This window comes from Ornithorhynchus anatinus, chromosome 19 (genome assembly GCF_004115215.2).
Source record: "Ornithorhynchus anatinus isolate Pmale09 chromosome 19, mOrnAna1.pri.v4, whole genome shotgun sequence".
Classification (NCBI taxonomy): domain Eukaryota; kingdom Metazoa; phylum Chordata; class Mammalia; order Monotremata; family Ornithorhynchidae; genus Ornithorhynchus; species Ornithorhynchus anatinus.
Genome location: NC_041746.1, coordinates 15,831,573 through 15,852,688, shown reverse-complemented (window position 1 = coordinate 15,852,688; position 21,116 = coordinate 15,831,573). Strand labels below are relative to the sequence as shown.

Below are 21,116 nucleotides of genomic sequence, written 5' to 3'. Positions count from 1 at the left end.
TGTCCAACCTGATTACCTTGCACCTACTCCAGTGCTTAGAACAGAGCTTGGCACATAGTACTCTCTTAAAAATGCCATTATTATTATTATTATTATGCCTTTCAGAGCATGGGGATCTGGCCAGTATTTTAATTCAGGCATTTCCCTGAATATTTGTCACTGGACTCAGATGAAATTCTTGTGTACACTGAAATTTTTCTATAATTGCCATTGGTGTTAAAAAAAATGCTCAGGCTTTAATGCTGAAGTTTTCTAAATAGCAAATATATACCACACTTAAAGGTGGTGCCTTCTTTTTCCTCTCAAAACTACACAGAAACCATTTCATTGCCTCTTTTTGCTCTTTTTCCCTCAAACCCTGCCAAAAAAGAATAGTTGGGTCCAAGGAAACCACAAAAGCAGCTACAGATGGAAAGCCCTGAAACTAAATGGGGCCTCTTCGTTCAGTGGTGTAAATAAAGCCCGTTCGCTCAAGGACACTGACTTTTCTCTCCCCATCTTCAAAGACTTACTGAAGGCACATCTCTGCCAAGAGGTCTTCCCAACTAAGCCCTTATTTCCTTTTCTTATACTCTCTTCTGCGTCGTCTCTGCACTTGGCTTTGCTCCCTTTATTCACCTCTCTCCCAGCCACCAGAACTTATGTACAAATCCGTAATCTATTTATTTATATCATTCATTCATTCAGTAGGATTTATTGAGCAATTATGTCTCCTTCTCTAGGCAGTCAGCTCCTTGTGGGCAGGGAGTGTGTCTACCAACTCTGTTACATGTACTCTCCCACGTGCTTAGTACGGTGCTTTACACACTTTGTGCTCAATAGATATGACTGACTGACAGTAAGCGCTCAATAGGTATGATGGATTGATTTTCAGACACTTACTATGCGTACACTGTACCGATAAGTGCTGAGGGGAATGTTTGAGGTTAATGACAGAAGCATCTTAGGCATCACTGGTGGATTCTCCCTGGAGCTGTGGTGAAAGCCACCTTTCCTGCATGATGCCGCTCCGAGGGGGGAGGGAGGAGGCGAGAGGGTGTAAATCCCCTTCCGTTACTGCTCTCGAGAAGGTCGGGGGACCGGACCCAATGACAGTATGAAGTGGCTGCAGTCCGTGAGCACTGGCTTGGATCGCAAGGTGCCTTTCTCGGAGCAGGGCTTGGCTCTCCCTTCCTCTGCCCTCTCCACTCCGCTTGCCCTGTCTCATTACTCTAGTTCTCTGGCTTAGCCTTCCTCATTCCCTCTGCTTGGGCAGTCACAAGAGCATCTCGTGGAGGTGAGGAGGGAGGAGAGAGCTATAAAGAGCAGAGAAAGTGGCAAGCATTTTGCCCTCAAGCAGCAGCAAGACCACCCCAGCTAAACCCTAGAGTGGAGCTCTGAGCTGTTCAAGAGCTTCCTGGTTTTTGTGGGTAATCTATCCATCAATCAATTGTATTTATTAAGCCCTTTCTGTGTGCAGAGCACTGTACTAAGTTCTTGGGAGAGTACAATATGACAGAATTGGTATTGTACTTTCCCAAGCGCTTAGTTCAGTGCCCTGCACATACTAAGTGCTCAATACATATGACTGAATGAATGGACATAAAATAAATATATACTATCCTTGCGCTGAGGACCTTAAGAATTTTCAAGGGGAGACAAGAGAACTGCAATCCATGTGCAGATAGAAATTCATTCACTATAAAAATAAATTATTAGTAGTAATGATAACAATGATAACTGTGGTATTTGTTAAGCGCTTACTATGTCCCAAGTACTGTTCTAAGTGCTGGGGTAGATAGAAGAAAAGCAAGTCCGACAAGGCGCTCACAATGTAAGAAGGAGGGAAGACAGGTATGGAATCCCCATTTTGCAGAGGAGGGAACTGAGGTATAGAGAAGGGAACTGATTTGCCCAGGGTCACGCGGCAGATAAACAGAAGGGCCGGGCTGAGAACTCAGGTCCTCTGACTCCCAGGCAAGCTGAAGCTGCCCATCATAAGCTCCAAAACCCTGGCCCATGCCCGTGACCAGGCTCTGGGCGGGCACGGTTAAAGACTGAAAATGGGGAACCACATCAAGAATGTGGCAAGCACTGGCTTACTATAAGCTAATCAGTCGGCCACGGTCCCCGTCCCACAAAGGGCTCGCAGTCTTCACCCCATCTTTTAGATGAGGTAACTGAGGCCCTGAGAAGCAAAGTGACTTGCCCAGTGTCACATAGCAGATGAGGGGCGGAACTGGGATTAGAACCCGGGTCCTCTGACATCCAGGCGCAGGCTCTTTCCACTAGGCTGGGCTGCTTCTTGAGGAAAGCTTGCAGAGATTCATAGCTTACCTCGTGGGGGATGTAATCAGGAGGCAGTTTGCTGAGCATATCTTCAGCTAATCGGTAAACAATAGCTTCTCGGGTTTCTCCTGGTCCTCCTCCACTTTCCTTCGGTTGAATATTGGTGATAGTTTCAAGAACCTCAGAAGCGGTGTTACTTTGATATCTGACAGGAATATCAAAAGATTCACAAGTCAGGAGAAGAAACACGCACAGAGTTGAATGGTGGCTCTGAAATTTACGGCCTTAAGAATTTCCCATATTAAAGAGGGATCATTTATTATATAAGATTTTAGAGCCGGAGAGACTTCCAGAGGATTTCTGGTCCAATCAGTCAATCAATCGATGGTATTTATTGAGCACTTCGTGTGTGCAGGTCACTGACTAAGTAAAGTTTGGGAAAGTACAACACATTTGTTAGATGGGATCCTTCCTCGCAGACAGCTTATAATCTACAGAGGGAGACATATATTAAAATAGATTAGAGATAGAAGAATAAAGTCTAAGAACATTACAAAAATCCAATCTCCAGAGTGTAGAACCATATCTAAATCCTCCTCTAGACTATCAGCTCTCCCTCTAAACTGTAAATTCATTGTGGGCAGAAAACGTGTCTACCATCTCGCTTGTATTGTACCCTACCAAGGGATTAGTACAGTGCTCTACAATCGATCAGTGGAATTTATTGAGCACTTTGTGTGCACTGTACTAAGCACTTGGGAGAGTACAAGATAACAGAAGTGGTAGACACTGTTCCAGGCTCACAATGACCTTAGAGTCTAAAGGGGAAGAAAGATATTAATGTAAATTTCCAATATGTACATAAGTGCTGAGGAACTGAGAGTGGGTGAATAAAGGGTACAAATCAAGAGCAAAAGATGACACAGAGAGGAGGAAAGGAAGGCTTAGTCGGGGAAGGCCTCTTGGAGGAGATGTGCTTTCAATGAGGTTTTGAAGGTGGGGAGAGTGATTGTCTCTGTGAAGAGGGAGGGTGTTTCAGGAGAGAGACAGGATGTGGGTGAGAGGTTGGTAGAGAGATAAACAAGATTTGTTTAGCACACAGTAAGTGCTCAATAAATAGCACTGACTGATCCCAGAAAGAGAAAAGTCAACTCAGCTAAGGGCTCCCAGATGAATCTAATTCCGTCCAACAAATCCTACTGAATTTGATTCTCTCCAGGGAATTCCTACACCTATTCACGTGAGAGGAAAAGGGGAGAACAGTTTTCTGCCTTTTCCCATCTTGCTTGCTACTCATTGGGAGGTCTCAGCTCCATCAAGCTTTTCTGAAAAAAATTTTTTATGGTATTTGTTAAGCACTTACTATGTGGTAGGCTAAGTCCTGGGGTACATACAAGATAATTGGGTTGGACACGGTCCCTGACCCACACAGGGTTCATGGTATTAATCCCCATTTTTCAGATCTTAATCCCCATTTTCTGGATGAGGGAACTGAGGCCCAGAGAAATGGAGTGACTTTCCCAGCTCACACAGCAGATAAATGGGGAAGCAGGGATTAGAACTCAGGTCCTCCAGACTCCCGGAACACTGCTCTATCCACAAGGCCACGCTGCTCTCGTTCAGTCAATCGATGGCATTTCTTGATCAACTGTCCTGTTCAGGGCACTGTAATAAGCACTCGGGAGAGCACAACAGAGTAATAACCTCATTGACAGCAGTAAACTCGTTGTGACTGTAATATTACTGTGTTGAACCCTCCCAAGCACTTAGTACGTGTCCTGCCCACAGTAAGAGCTCAATAAATATGACTGGTTGCTTGATTGAGACTACTCTCAAGGATCTTACAATCTAGTGGGGGAGACAGACATTAAAATCCACCATGGATTGGAGAAAGCCATCAAATATAAGTTTATCAACATAGATGTTCTTCCCAGAGCAGCACGCAGGCCCAAGGAGTCTGGGAGTGGGTTGGCTTAATCTTTGAGGCCTGGCTGGGCCATTTCCTGTCTTGGGCAGGACCAGTTGGTCTAGGCCTCTTCTAGGTATAGAGTTCTTGGGCAGGCCTACGTGCCCTGGCTAAAAACAACGCAAGGGGTTTGGCTGGGTGCTTAAAGGTGCTGTTCAGCTCAGGAACTGAAGTCTCCACAAATGTATCCCACTCACGTCTGCGTCGCCCTGGGACTTGGATTTGCTCCCTCTATTCCCCTTTCCCTCAGCCCCACGGCGCTCATTGCCTGAATTTATTTATTTTTACTCATGTCTGCCTCCCGCTCTAGACCGTAAGCTCATTGCAGACAGGTACATATCTACCATCTCTGTTATAGTGTATTTAAGCGCTCAACAAATACCACTGATTGACTGATTGCTCTGTGCAGTCTCTGAGAATAAAACTTTCTCAGGAAGTTTTTCCTCAGATTTAATTTAAACTCCAAATCCTGCAGTGTGAGTTTCATTTCCTCCAGGAATAGCTCTGGTGAAGATGAACAGGCAACTTTTAGGATAACTCGTCTTTATTTTGGGGGGGTCTGGTATTAGGTTGTTTCTCAGGATAAAGCTAATAAGAAGAACAATGATCTGTCTACAAGGTAATCTCACTGTGGAAAGGGAACAAGTCTACCAACTCTGTTATAATGTACTCTCCTATGCACTTTCACACTGCTCTGCACACAGTAAGCATTCAGCAAATATGACTGATTTATTAGTGTTAATAATAATGATAATGATGATAATAATTGTGGAATTTGTTAAGCACTTACTATGTGCCCAGCACTGGGGTAGAGACAAGATAATCAAGTGCCATAGTCTAAGTAGGAGGGAGAACAGATACTGAATCCCCTCTTGTGCAGATGAGGGAACTGAAGCACAGAGAGGTGACTTGTCCATGGTCACACAGCAGACAAGTGGCAGAGCCGAGAGTAGGACCGAGGTCTTCTCACTCCCAGCCTCGTGCTTTAACCACTAGGTCATGTTGCTTCACAGTTAAATAATATCAATTCCTTTCATCTTTCCTCATAGGTTTATTTTCTTTATCCTCCAGCTGGAGGCTCAAATCATCAACACCTCCATCATCATCATCCACGGTATTTACTGAATGCTTAACGTGGGCAGAGCACTGTGCTAAGAGTTTGGAAGAGTACAGCAGTCGGTAGACCCATTCCCTCTCAGGAAAGTGCTAAATTTCTAGTTGGTCAAACTAAAAGCTAGTTTTTGGCTACAAACTAGCCAAAAGCATTGGCTCCAAAGATTAAATGTTTCTATTTCCATGGAACTGTAAATGCTGTTTGAAAATTGAGAGGAGGTTACTCTTAGAGGGTTCTCTCAGCCCTCCTCTGAGTTAGATTACTTTGAGATTTTACTCCATATTCCGATTTTTATTGGCAACTGTTTTAAAAAATGCAATAACCCTCAATCTTCATTTCAATGGACCACTTTATTAGGAAGTTTTCCTGAGAGTCATTGTTCTATTCAATTATTCATTTCTTCCTACAGAGAATCAGAGCAATGAAATGATGCCCCCAAATGTTCTGCTCTTAAAAAGAAAATGCTTTTGTTACAAGACATATGTGCTTACTGGCATTGCAAGATTTTTATTTAATTTTTTTAATCAATCCGTCGGTAGTTTTATCCTCTAGACTGTAAGTTTGGTAAGGGCGGGGAACTTAGCCACGACCTCCACAAAGTTGGGAGGAAGGAAGGAAGACTCTGGGTTCCAGGCATTGAATAAGCTGTCTTGTACAGTGAAAGTTCTCAGGAAACTGAAGAATGATAATGGTCCTTTTTGCCCTTCACATGCCTTTCATTAACCTTACACTACACTATGCATCTATCACCGAGTCACTAGGCCCCATTAAGTTCCACATAAGCAACACCTCCTCCCTTCAAAGTCATTTTTATCCACACCCCTGCGGTATACCTATTCCCTGTCTCCGTTCTTTCATTCCCAGATAAGAATGGGAATTGGGGTAGTTGTTAAACACTTACTATGTGCCAAGCACTGCACTAATTTGGGGCAGATTCAAGATGATCAAGTCCCCAAATGGGGCTCACAGTCTAAATAGGAGGGAGAACAGTTGAGAGACCCATTTTGCAGAAGCGGGGGACCTGAGGCCCAGAGATGTGAAGCGATCTGTCCAAGGTCACACTGGTGAAAAGGGGCGGAGCCGGAATTAGAACCCAGGTCCTCTTACTCCTGGACCTGTGCACTTTCAACTGGGCCACGCTGCTCTCTAATTAATAAGCTCATTAAGTTAATAAGTTCAGAAGCTATGCAAAGAAACTTGGGAATGCTACTACTGAGCGACAACTTCCCTTAACCAGATGGGTGATCACCATTTGTTCTGGAGTCATCTGAAAAGTAGAATGCCCCCCAAAATACAGATATGGGGTGTTGTTCATTTTGATCAACAGCAATCAAAAATACATAAACCTATGAGTTCAAGTCACACTTTTTTTGGCCTAAAACACTGAACCTAAGCATTCGGGGGCTGTATATAGCCCCATTTTCTAAACTTAAGCTGATTGGGCAGATAGCTATTCTGGGATACTCGGAGACTCCACACTCCAAGCTCCTTGTGGGTAGAGATCACACCTCCAATTCTTGCTGTACTGTAACTTCCCCAGTGCTCAATACAGTGCCCCATACATAGAAAATGCTCAATAAATGCCATTTAAAAAAAAAAAAAAAACCTCAGAGTGCTACCTTGATAGCAGAAGCTACGGTGCTCAGTGACTGAAAAACAAACTTCATGAGGGTCTAGTGCCTTCCAAAGGAAAAAATTCTTTTTGGCAGTTTAACACCTTGATCGTTCTGCTTGGGTTCTAAAGACATTGATCTGGGGTAGTTTCTTATCAAGGGGCTAGACTAACCAGCCCATTTGGCTGCAAAGTAGTAATAGTCATTATTAAGCACTTACTTTTTTAGGATATTTGTTAAGCGCTTATTAAGAACCAGGCACTGTACTAAGCACTGTGGTAGACACAAGCTAATCAGGTCAGACGCAGTCCCTCTCCCACATCTTAAATCCCCATTTTACAGAAGAGGGAACCAAGGCTCAAAGAAGTGAAGTGATTTCCCCGAGGTCACACAAGCAGGCAAGAGGCAGAGCTGGGATTAGAACCTGGAGCACTGCCTATGAAGTGCTGGGAGAGAATGCACAGATTGGGAGCTTGCGGGGGGGCTTGGGACCCTCACAGTTTAAGACTGTGATAACAGTTACAGACATAGATAACTGCTGCACCTAACATCTATAGGCAATGAATACGTAGGAGAGCAGAAAATGAAGAACGACCTATGAATTAATAATTGCAACGCAGGTCACCTCAGAGCCAAGATCATCACCATTGTTTAGCTCCTGAGTTCCATAGGGGTCAAGCACTGTGTCTGATCTGATTGTTTTACATCTATCTACCTCAGCATAACACACAGTGCTTTGGACCATAGTGAACATTTTATATCATTATTATTAAAAAAGAAATCATATAAGCTATATTGTCCTCTTCCAAGCCCTCAGTACAGTGCTCTGCACACAGTAAGTGCTCTATAAATACAACTGAATGATCACAGACAAAATCAAACATACCTTTGTTCTTGAAATGTCCATGAGTGTAAATCAAACCAATATAAAGTAGTTTAATACCAGAAACTAATATAAACATCAAAATAAAACCCTTGGTGAATTTACTAAATGAAGACATGCATGAGCATTAATGGAAAAAAAAACCACAATGGAAATAAATAGCTGTCACCAACTCAGACAGCTGAATTTGCCCTCGCCTTGGTACCTTATAAATCTAGATAATAAAATGTGAGTATACCCTACGTTTTTATGATTCCTGTCTTTATGGTACCGTAGTATTCGGACAAAAACTTGACTTGTTTAAAAAAGTGACTGCATTTGTTTTTTTTCCCCTGTTGCTCAACCTTTTTCCCCCTCATCCTTCCACCCTGGAGGGGTGATCAGACCCTCGCAACTGTGTTCTGATATGGTCAAAAAAACTCGATTTTGGAGGGATATAAGCAGTTGAGGTAACTCTTCCCCCCCAACTGACTCTACAGGTCTTTTTAGTCTTTACTGAAAACTGGAGTTTCCCGGGGGTTGGAAGAAAGACATGAGAAGCGGGGAGACCAGTGCAGGGCATGTGGTTCAAGAGATCATTACCATCAATCAATCTGTGATTTTTATTATCTACTGTGTGCAGAACACTGTACCGAGTGCTTAGAAGAATACAATATAACAGAATTGGTAGATTCGGTCCCATCCCACAACGAGCAACAAATCAACGGTATTTCTTGAGCGTTTACTGTGTGCAGAGCACCGTACTCAACGGTTGGTAGACTCATTTCCTGCCCACAGTTAACTTACAGTCTAGGGGGACTGAAAAAGTACTGATTGGTCAGTACTCAACTCTATAAGGGAGCTGCAGTCAATACGCAAAGTCACAATTTAATGGCGTGAAGGGAGTGTCTCGATTACGTAGAGGAGGTAGGCTGGCAAGGCAGACAGCGCCTCATCAGAGTTATGTGCTTGGAAATGGCCCTGATGCCCTCTCTAAAACCAAGGGAAAGGGTGCATTAAGGGGAAAAAATGCCAAATTCAGTCTCTGCCACTTTGAGATTGAAAACTTATTTCCTCCAGAATTTCCAAGAAACATTACTTTTTAACTTTTTTTGGGGGTATTTGTTAAGCGCTTACTATGTGTCAAGTGCCGGGGTAGATACGAGATAACTGGGTTGGACACTGCCCATGACCCATGTGGGGGCTCCCAGCCTTAATCCCCATTTTAAAGATAAAGTAACTGAGCTAAAGGAGTTCAAGGATTTGCCCAAGGTCACATAGCAGATAACTGGCGGAGCCAGGATCAGAACCCAGGTCCTCCCAGGCCCGGGCTTTAACCACTGTGTCACGTTGCTTCCCTTTACTTAAACATACTTACGTGATATCGGCATTAGGATGAAGCCCGAAGACTTGGGGGTTATCCAGAGAAGGGAGTGATTGTATGAACTCAAAATACTGATCCAGAGTTTTGCACACTGGGATTTTATATCCAGTATAAAAACAGAATGCCGGCTCAAACATCTTTTCACTGAACCACACCTATATCAATGTGAGGAAAAGTTTTAAAATTAAATCCACACTATCATTATTAAGAGTTTTTTTCTCTATGACTATTTTAAAAGAGTGTTTACACAGGTTTAGTCAAGACTATTGTGAGAGAAAAGCTTTCGTATCTGTCATGGGTTGGGAGCTGCTATTTAGTAAAGTAGGCTGAATATCTCAGAGTCGGGGGCGAATCGCCTAATTACACACAAGGTTCTGGAAAGTGTAGTGGGGATCCAAGGTTTGCAGGAGAGGACCGATCGGCTGTATTTTTGCACGCTGTATGCAGAACACCACACTAAGCGTGTGGGAGGGTACAATACAACAGAGATGGTAGACATGTTCCCAGCCCACAGAGAACTTACAGTCTAGAGGACATTCTAGATATCAAACAGCTTCAACTATTATCTCCTACTTTGTTAGTGACATTTACAACAAAGACTTTACAGCAATGTCTGAAGGAAGCTCTGAACCCTACCTCCAGCCCCTGATTCTAGGAGGCTTCCAAACACTGTAAACTCCTTTCCCACAAGCAGATGGATGGACTCCCAGCCCCCTTTGGAGACCCTTAAGAGTGCAAATTTCAGAGCTTCCCCGGTGGTAACAAAACCTTTACAGCAGAGATTGATATTGAAAGCCTAATGACAAGTGGGGCTTCCAAACATAGTTCTCTGTAGATAAAATGTCAAACAATTCGAATAATGCTCTATTCATTCTGTTCTCAACCAAAGGCATGTATATTCAAGAGCCTCTAAATGTTTTTCTCCCGTTCCAGTTTAACTGTGAGTGAGCAAGCCTGCCCACCCACCGGATGTTCAGATGAGGGAACAGCATGGGGACAAAGTGAGAAGCAGTGTGGCCTAATGGCTAGAGCACGGGCCTGGGAGTCAGAAGGACCTGGGTTCTAATCCTGGCTCCCCATCTGTCTGCTGCATGACCTTGGGCAAGTCACTTCACTGGGCCTCATCTGTAAAATGGGAACTAAGACTGGGAGCTCTATGTGGGACAGGGACTGTGTTCAGCCTGATCAGTACTAGTACGTAGTACAGTGCTCTGCAAACAGTTAGCGCTTAGTAACTACAATTGACTGACAGTTAAAGTTGCTTGAGAGCTTTATTACAAAAGAAAGCAGAAGGGAAGTTTCCAAAAAAAATCATTCCGGTTTACACTAGGGAGATATCCCTCCCCCGGCCCCCTACCAATCCCAATTTGTTTTTTTTAAAAAAAAGGACTTACCCTAGCAAAACAATTGAGTAGACGCTTATCAAAATCATCCGTGACTCTGCCGCCATACTGAACTTCACCGATCATGTAACGCACTGTACTCCACGACACACCCTAAATTAAAGAGAGGTATATCGTGACCTGTTTTAATTTAGATATGATGAATTCCGAAGATTTGGGAGAAAGGAAGGAAAAGCCACAAATGGGCCAACAATGAGACTATTTCAGCTTTTGAGGCCCAGGGAAAAACTGTCTTTGCATTCAAGTTTTGTCACTTGTCTGCTGTGTGACCTTGAGCAAGACACTTCTCTGTGCCTCGCTTACCTCATCTATAAAACAGGGATTAAGACTGTGAGTTCCATGTGGGATATGGACTGTGCCCAACCTGACTAGCTTGTATCTGCCCCAGCACTTAGTACGGTGCCTGGCACATAGTAAGTGCTTAACAAATACCAAAAAAAAGGGCCCTGTTCTCACACCTTGCTTTAGTTCTTCTCCGGTGGGGGAAAAGCTGAACTTTGGAAAGTTCCTTTAAATGATGACCGGAGAAAGGATACACTGGGTTTGTTTGGTTCCCTATACTGTAAACTCACTGGGGTCAGGGCACATATCTACCAACTCTGTTATAGTGTATTCCCCCAAGCGCTTAGTACAGTGCTCTACACACTGTAAGTGCTCAATAAATACTATTGAAACATTACCATTTCTCTCTACAGTGAGAAATTCTTTCCTCCCCAGGGGAATAAATTGGTTGGAACTCAAAGTGTCACCTCAGAATAAAGGTGGATTATAAATGCACACCCTTTGAGCTAAACAAAGGGAAACTAATCCTTTGAGGCCATGATCATGGTATTTATTTAGCATTTATGGTGTGCTGAGCCCTGTATTAAGTACTTATTCTTGATCTCCATTTATTCACTGGTAAATAAAGCCATGGAGGGCAAGCAGGGTGGCCTCGGGGGTAAAACACAGACCTGGGAGCCAGAGGACCTGGTTTCTAATCCCAGCTCTGACACTTGCCTCCTAAGTGATTTTGGACCAGTTGCTTAACTTCTCTGGGCCTCAGTTTCCTCACCTGCAAAAGGGAGATTCAATACCTGTTCTCCCTCCTACTAAGAATGTCAGCCCCAGTGGGAAAGGGACTGTATCCGGCCTGATTAACTTGTATCTACTCAGGCACTTAGAACAGTGCTTGACACATCGTAAACACTTAACAAATACCTTTTTTTTTAAAAAAAAAAAAAAGATCAGTCTCCCCAAATCGAGTCCGATCTCCTTCGGATTAGAGGATGTTTCCTTTCCATTCACACTCACTGCAGCTTCTTTGTTCATGGAGAACTCTTTACCTCCAAGGTCAGATACTTCCTCATTTGCCCTCTGCCCCTTATTCTAGGAAAGCCTAAAATGGAGGCTTTTACTCAACGGAATGTATTCAATTCCAAAGGAAAAAAAAAGAAGAGGGAATGAGGCAAGAAAGAAAATGTGAAACACAATAGAAAATCAGAAAGGTGCTCTGTGAAGCGTAATTCTCCTCGTGAGGAGTTCACAAAAGACCCTCATTTTCCAAATGGAAGAAAAGAACTGAGGATAAGTTATTGGTCAAGTCCTTGAAGAGAAAAAAAAATATTACTCTGAGGACAGTAGAGACCAAAGATGCAGAATGGCCTTTAATGGAAAGAGCATGGACTTGGGAGTCAGGGGCCCTGGGTTCTAATCCCACCTCCGCCTGCCGTGTGACCTTGGGTAAGTCGCTTAACCCCTCGGAGCCTCATCTTCTCTTCGGTAAAATGGGGATAAAATACCTGTTCTCCCTCCCTTTTAGACTGGGAGCCCTCTGGGGGGCCGGAACCTTATCCAACCTGATTATCTTGTATCTACCCCAGTACCTAGTGCTTGGCTCACAGTAAATGCTTAACAAATACCATTATTATTATAACTATTATTATTAGCATCTCAGGGCTAACTCTACCCAGAATAATGGCAGTGCCGAATGGAACGCTTTAGATAAGGAAGGACAATAAGTTAGGACAGGATAGGCTACTCACTTTCTTGATGTCACATTCATCTAGGTGATTTTGTATAAACTGAACACTGGCTGTAAAATCTGCAGAATTGAACTCATACGGAATATTCCACCCTAAGGGACCAAACTTGCGCCGTTCCTTAAAGATAACATTGAAAAACAGTCAGGGCGATTTCTTTTATTTGACTTGCTGTGGGTTTCAATGTTTGTGGTGAAGTTAGAGTCTCGGGAATGGTCAGGGTCAGAGAGGATGTGAAAAGAAATCGCTACCATCTTAAGAAACCTCCATGCATATCGTTTGTCATCTTAATGATTAAAAATGTGCAGCGGTTCTCATCCAAACAGTCCAAATTTATTACCAACTGTTGAAGCAGAATAAATGGTCTTGGGTTGAAAAGAACTGCGGTGTCATAAAATGATGTTTAGTTACGCGACTTTTAACCTTTTCAATCAGCCTGATTCTCTCCCTCTGCCAAACCTTCTATTCTGCTATAGGGAGAGTCTGATCACAAATATTTCTGTGAGCGGGGGAACGGGGCTGGAGAGGAGGGAGAAGGAACCCATTTCCCAATTCACACTCCCCCCATGTATCTCATCTCAACAACCACTCCTAGCACATATACTGATTTGCATCCTCTATTCTTTCACTTAGTTTCCGTGTTTTAACCATTTCCACTGTAGTAGCTATATTTTTCCCCCTGCCCCCAGTCAATGCACATAATTTACGTCTGCCTGCCTCCCTGATTCGACTGTAAGTTCCCTGAGTGTAGGGGCTACGCCTTTTACTTTTATTGTACCCTGCCGAGTATCTAACAGTGTGCTCTGCTCCGCATATAATACTGAGTGATCGAGGAAGAGACTGAGGCGGACCGTGAAGAGGAGAGAGATAGAGGGGGATGGCCACGGGCCGACACAGAGAGGAAAAACAATCGATCACAAATTCCTAGATGTTCGTTCCTACGTTCGATTCAACTGTACTTATTGAACGCTTACCGTGTGCAAAGCACTGACCTACACGCTTGGGAGAGTAGAAAGCGTGTGGGAGACATCTGGCCTGGGTGCTTTGGGGTCGGAAATTTCAGGATTCAGCCACGGCCGATAGGGCTGACCGGGATCACAGCCGCTGGTGTCATCGTGGTGACAAGATCAGCTGCTGGGTGAATGCGCTTGTGATATTGGTGGGTCTGGGTGTGGGTGGCTTTCATTCATTCATTCAAACCTATTTATTAAGCGCTTACTGGCTTTGTTTGCACACGTTTGATGGTCGCTCTACCTCCTGACTCCCTGTCTTTAGCCTCTTCTTGTTCTCTCCCCTCTAATTCTTTTCTTCCCCCACTCTACCACTCTGCTTCTGTCTCTGTCCATTTCCCTCTGGTTGTTATGTATTTTCCTTTTAAACCCGAAGAGCAGAACCGGTTGCTTCTCTCTTTTAGTAAAGCATTGGCTCATTCGATATAATTGCCTCTTTTAATAGAATTACCATTGGAACCACTTTTCCTATTGTAAGTAAGACACAGAGGCCAAGGAATTAATGTTTTAAGAAAAAAAAAATCAACCTTCCAGGAATATTCTTTTAAAATACAAATGTCCAATGCACATCAAGGGAAGTTTAGTCCATTCAACGGCTAACAGTACTTGCTGATTATGCAGAGGCTGCTTTAGAGAATTCAGAAAAAACACAAGAACCAATCCTTCCTCTTGAAAAATTCATAATCTAATGGATGAAGAAAGGCCACACACATATAAGCATGATTAAACATCGAGACTGTGAGCCCCTCGTGGGACAGGGACTTTGTCCAATCCGATTTGCTTGTATCCACCCTAGCGCTTAGTACAGGGCCTGGCACGTAGTAAGCACTTAACAAATACTGTCATTATTCTTGCTATTCAAAATATGTTTCACAAGATAAAGTTCAGAGACACAAGACCTCCCCTTAATGACAGAACACTACGCACAGTAAGTACTGAAAATAACATCAATGCAGAGGGTTTCTGGAATAATTTGGGGGGGTGATTACAGTTAGGAGGCTAATCTCTAGGCATTCTAGCTACCCCAGTAACCTTCAAGTTAAATACACATATACACGCTCACACACACTCATCACCACCCCTCCATCAGCATTGTTTTTGAAGGTCTACTTTAGAAGCAGCACAACCTAGCGGAAATAGCACGGGCCTGAGAGTCAGAGGACCTGGGTTCTAATCCAGGTACTTCGGACAAGTCACTTAACTTTTCTGTGCCTCAGTTACCTCACCTGCAAATTGGGGATTCAACACCAGTTCTCCCTCCTACTTGGACTGTAAGACCCATGTGGAACCTGATTATCTTGTATCTTCCCCAGCGGTTAGTACAGTGCTTGGCACATAATAAGCACTAACAAATACTATAATTATTGTTAGCTTGTGTTGAGCACTGTACTAGGCGGTGAGCAGGATTACAGAGGAAGAACAAAGAAATGACTCCTGCCCTTGAGTTTACAATTTCTCTGAATAAAATATTTATGTTTTGGAGCGAATATATATTTCCATCTAAAGCCATCACTATTTCAGTTTCAGTAAAATTATGCTTTTGACGGCTCTGACGTTAGTGATGGATGAGGCAATGGGAAACTGTTAAATTATACTAAAATAAGCAAGCCCAGAGGAAAAAAAGAAAAAGAATTCAATCCAATCTGGAATGAGCCCACCAAGTTAAACCCAACTGTGGAATATTTTGGAAGGTGAACAACTTCTCCTGGTGTTTCTCTGCAGTAATGGAGACATACCTCGCCCAAATTCCCACATTGCTGTTCACAAGCTAACAGGAGCATTATTAGAAGCAGTGGGGCCTAGTGGATAGAGCATGGGCCTGGGAGGAAGAAGGACTTGGGTTCTAATCCCCGCTCCCCCACTTCTCTGTTGCATGACCTGGAGGAAGTCACTTTGCTTCTCTGGGCCTCAGCTACCTCACTGTAAAATGGGGATTAAGATGGTAAACCCCATGTGGGAGGTGGACTGTGTCCAATCTGACTGGCTTGTATCTACCTCACTGCTTAGCAGAGTGTCTGGCACAGAGTAAGCACTTAACAAATACCATTAAAACAAAAAAATAATAAAACAGTTTTCAGGCTAGGAGAGAGCTACTAGAGCTTACCTCAAACTAAGCTGACAATCTGCAGTTGGGGAGGAGTTAATAACCATTCCACCTGCCTTTTCATCTTCTTGAATTTGATTACATGACTGACGGGATGAAAAGGGGTGCCGAACGCTCAGAGATAGAAATGAAAGGCTTTGTTTTGTTTTTTGTTTTTAAGGAAAATCTGATAGTGGCTTTTCTTGCATCAGTTGACCCTGTTTTAAAGCTGAATATTCAAGTAGATGGATGAATAAGGACCAAATCCCTTCTTTCCAAATATAATGGTTGCCTAAATTGATCCTTTGAAAACATTTTCATTGTTAGGGTACTGTGCAGTTAAATTCAGATCATCCTTAAGTGGGATCTTTGAAAATCATCCCCAAGGGTCAGTATTTGTTTCACAATTACATTCCTTACCAGTCTTCACTGAAAGTTTTCACTTTTTAAATCAATTGTATTCATCTAGAAACAAAGACTGGCAACTTTGTTGGGTTTTCTTTTCCAAAATTATACTTCTAGGTTAATTGCTTATTTTCGGTTTCTGAAAAATGCATTTCTCATTTTTGTTTTTAAGAATCTACAGGTATGAGTAATTGTTGGGCTGAATTCAATCGACATAGACAAATAATTCAGATGATAAACGCCCACTTTTTCTTCAGTGGTAGGGCTTTTGAGATGAATTATCTGAATAATGGACTCTTACCTCCAATTTGATTTGTTGGAATGAAAAACATCTCTCCGACTGTGGCGCAACTCTGATGTTTTTCAGAAAAAAAAATAAGGCAAAGCCGTTTCTGAACTATGGATAGTCTTGAAACCACCTTGGTAGGTCCCTGAAAGTTTGCTTGATATTTTTGGTATTTTTCATTAATAATACACCAAAATATACACTACAATAATACCAGTGGTGCATAGATCTTTATATACATCGTCCCTCAAAAACATTCCTCAACCCAATCCCAACGGGGTGATGGTGATGTAACAAGGCGATTATTTTCACTCCAGAGACACACCTCTGAACCCTGAGGGAAAGTAGTAGGTTTTGCCTTGTCACAATTCAGGTAAGTTACTGCTACTCTACTACTCAGTGTTGGACGATTTTTTTTCCCCTTCTCAAAAGGGTGACAAGAGGGCCTCTGAGATTGCTAGTTCAAGGAGACGGCTCAGGTCACCTCAGCTACCAGCAGCTTACTGGGGCTTCCACCTAGTGAATTTCTCTTCCAGGTGATTTTCACCGGGCTGATGGATAATCAATCAGAAAATCAATCAAGAGAAGCAGCACGGCCTAATGGATAGAGCACAGGTCTGGAAGTCAGAAGGACCTGGGTTCTAATCCTGCCTTCACCACTTGTCTGCTCTGTGACCTCAGGCAAGCCACTTCACTTCTCTGGACCTTGGTTACCTCAGCTATAAAATGGGGATTAAGATTATGAACCCCATGTGGAGTGTGTCCAACTTGATTGAAGGCACATCTCCTCCAAGAAGCCTTCCCTGACTAAGCTCTCTTTTCCTTTTCTTCCACCCCCTTCTGCGTCAGCCTGACTTGCTCCTTTTATTCATCCCCTCCTTCCAGCCCCACAGCATTTATGTCCATGTCGGTCATTTATTTACTCATAGTAACATCTGTCTCCCACTCTACACTGTAAACTCGTTGTGAGCATAGAATGTATCTGTTATATTGTACTTTTCCAAGCGCTTGGTAGAGTGCTCTGCGCACAGTAAGCACTCAATAAATATAATCAACTGACTGATAGACATGGGTAGACATTTTCCCTTACCCTCAAGCAGCTACCAAGTCACCTCAGTAGGACTTATTCTGGGTTTGGCTCCCCAGTGGAGTCCTTGGCCCAGTTACACTTGCATTATCATCCCATCTCTCTAAACTAACTCTCTCTCTCTCTCACATACACACACACATATACATAATATATATATATATTTATATATGTATACTCTGACTTGGGAAATCCTGCCTTTGAAAGCCCCCACATTCAAAATGAAAAGTTGGAATCCAAGATACCAGTTATACAAATGGAATAATTTCCTCACTTGCCCCTACAGGAGGTCTTCCATACTCACTCCAAAAAGTTACTAATTGGATCACTCTACATAGCAATTAATCAGAGGAAATAAATAATAAAATCATTAGGAGAAAATGCAGGAAAATTTTAAGCAAATAAAAATAATTTCCATGCTGTAAGTTGGCTAGAACTTCAGGACAACTTGCTAAAAGCAAATGAGAAATATCCCAAAATTATGTTCATTATCAGAATTTAGGACTGTAACTCTATCATTTTTCAGAGAAATAAGATTCAAGGTATGACTCACATTGTTCCATACTGACTCGGAGGAAGAAATACTGTTAATTCACTAATATCATTTTCGGCCTAACATTAAGTGTTTTTCTTCAGATGCATCCATGCAAGCAAATGATTGGGAAAACAGTCTCCCTTGCCAGACAGTAAACTCCTTGAGGGCAAGACTCATGTCTCCCCATCCCTACTGTACTCTGCCACGTACACAGCACTGTGCTCTGCACACAGCTGACGTTCCATAAATATGAACGAATGATCGATGATCCCGGCAAAACAACTTGCCATTGAAGAATCATTAGCCTGAATTACCTAGATGAACTGCCGTCGTTGATTTAATTCACAAAATAATCATCAATTTTCTAATTCTCTTGGCCTGCGTAGACACAGGGTTTAATAGCTACTGATGAGGCTTTTCCCCCACAACACTTACTGTACGCTTTAGAGCCTAGGTGTTGCCCTGTTCATTCATTAAAGATATATATCCCAATAAGTACAAGAAAAATCGGTGATTCATCGATAGTGCTGAAATATACTGTTTGTAAATTAAGATGGAGCGATAAATTTGATTGCAACCAATCCAATAATAAATCCCCTAGGCATAATGGGGGATTGGGGAACTTGAGGAGGAAAACAATCAGAGGCAAGATATTTTTTTCCGGAGACTTTTTTCCTACTGGTTTTAGGCAGGTCACAATTACTCCCTCTGGAACCCCACATGGACAAAGCCCTCCCTGTCGAGTTCTGCTTAGGGTGGCTATTTTAGGACTCCTCTTTGGTAGGCATTCTGGGACCCCCTGTTTAGGCTGCGAACCCGTTATTGGGCAGAGATTGTCTCTATCTGTTGCCGAACTGTATACTCCAAGCGCTTAGTACACTGCTCTGCATATAGTAAGCACTCAATAAATATGCTTGAATGAATGAATGGGACTTAGGCAGCTGGAAGACAGAACTTGCCAAAGTACGGGTGGCTCCGGGTCAGCCTGGCCCGATTCCACAGGATCCACTAAAATGTAAGCTCGTTGTGAGCAGAAAATGTGTCTGTTTACTGTCATCTTGGACTCTCCCAAGTGCTTGGTACAGTGCTGTACACAGTATGTGCTCAACAAATACGATTGAATGAATAATCAGACCCCATGGGGCTCAAGGACTGGGATGGTCTGGCTAAAAGTCTATCTCCCAATCTCCTAAATTTTCCCCTAACACCGGCCATCGTTTCTCTCTGGATCTCAAAGATCTACCTGAGCAGCCACCCTAATGAAACCCTGCAGTTGTCTCTTAGCGCCTACAGAATCATTAGAAATGCCTGGTGCCCGACTTGTGAAAATTTAACTCTGTGGCAGATGGTGGTTGCTGGAGAGGTCTGTCCTCCAGAGAAAGTGAGAGAGACATTCTTCTTCCCAGAGTAAATACAGGCAAGATTCCCTTCAATCCATCTATCAGTCAGTCATATTCATCGAGAGCTTATTATGGACAGAGCATCTACTAAGCGCTTGGAAGAGTATGGAGAGATCTGTCCTCCAGAGAAAGTGAGAGAGACATTCTTCTTTGCCAAGTAAACACAGGTAAGATTCCCTTCAATCCATCTATCAGTCGTATTTACGGAGAGCTTACTGTGGGCAGAGCACTGTACTAAGCGCTTGGGAGAGTACGATACAACAGAGTCGGGAGGCTCGTTCCCTGCCCCTTGCCTGTTTTTATCAAAGTTGGCTCTGTGTTATGTGAGTTAGAGAAACACTTCAGATCAATTCATAGTGCATTCTTGCATTTGAGATAAAATTCAAACTAGCACTGTGGGCTAGTTATTTGATAACTGCTACATCATTTAGTCATTAAATGAATGACCAGCCTATAGACTGAACATCCTTTAGACTGTAAGCTCATTGTGGGCAGGGAATGTGTCTTGTTTACTGTTGCGTGATACTCTCCCCAAGCACTTAGTACAGTGCTCTGCACACAGTAAGCCCTTAATAGATATGATTAACTAAAAAGTACCAAGATTAAGCAAATAAGCCCAACCTACAGCCTAAAACTGCAGCTAAACACTGACATAAAGTTCATGTAACAAGAAAGATCATATCTATTTTGAAACCATTTTGGAACCAGTAATATGTTTTACCCAAAATGCAAAACTACTCAACGTACCTGTACGGTGGAGTGTAAGAAAGCTACCGTATAAAGCATAGGCTTCCACATGGGCAAATTGCTTATATCCAGGAGGTCTTGATTAATTCCGGCAAATGTTCTTTTCAGCCCTGCCCGAACACCTTGGGGTGGCTCATTTGTGAACTTGATCGAAGTCTGTCGTAGAAATAAAACCAAGGTATTAGTACTATTTTTTAACCAATATTTAACTCTGCCACTTGTCTGCTGTGTGACCTTGGGCTCCGCACACAGTAAATCCTCAATAAATTGCATGATTCGAATGATTGATTTTAATGAAATCTGCCCGGCCAAACTTTATGCAATCTTCAAGTAATCATTCAATCCATCAATCGGTGTGGTACTTATCGAGTACTTATTATGTACAGAGCACTGTACTAAGTGCTTGGGAGAGTACAATACAACAGAATTAATGGACTTCATACCCTGCCCATAAAGCACTCAATAAATACTATTGAATGAATGAATGAATGAATAAAATGAGGATTAACTGTGAGCCTCACGTGGGACAACCTGAGTACCCTGTATCTACCCCAGCGCTTAGAACAGTGCTCTGCACATAGTAAGCGCTTAACAAATACCAACATTATTATTTATCCAATGCTTACCGTGTGCAAAGCATTGTACTGAGCGTTATCAGGTTGGACCCAGTCTCTGTCCCACATGGAGCTCACAGTCTCAATCCCCGTTTTACAGATGAGGTCACAGGCAGAGAGAAGTGAAGTGACTTGTCCAAGGTCACATAGCAAAGGGTGGAGTCGGCAATAGAACCCATGACCTTCTGATTCTCAGGCTCGTGCTCGATCCACTACACCATGCTGCTTCTCAGAATGGAAAGACTTCTTCCCTCAGACCTCTAGGTCTGCAGATAATTCATATTTTTTTTTATTTCTGTAGACTCTAAGCTTCTTATG

General features: G+C 42.9%; 1 protein-coding gene across 3 annotated transcripts in view; it reads right to left on the bottom strand.

Annotated features, from left to right (window-relative positions):
- The window catches only part of DNAH8 (dynein axonemal heavy chain 8), a 168,971-nt gene that overhangs the window by 7,729 nt on the left and 140,126 nt on the right, over positions 1-21,116 (bottom strand). For all 3 annotated transcript variants that reach the window (XM_029047258.2, XM_029047260.2, XM_029047259.2), the window contains 5 exons: positions 20,185-20,340; positions 12,635-12,751; positions 10,602-10,703; positions 9,202-9,362; positions 2,317-2,473 (listed from right to left, as the gene is read on the bottom strand). In XM_029047258.2, coding sequence (XP_028903091.1) covers positions 2,317-2,473; positions 9,202-9,362; positions 10,602-10,703; positions 12,635-12,751; positions 20,185-20,340 — 693 coding nt within the window. The remainder of the gene's footprint in view (positions 1-2,316; positions 2,474-9,201; positions 9,363-10,601; positions 10,704-12,634; positions 12,752-20,184; positions 20,341-21,116) is intronic.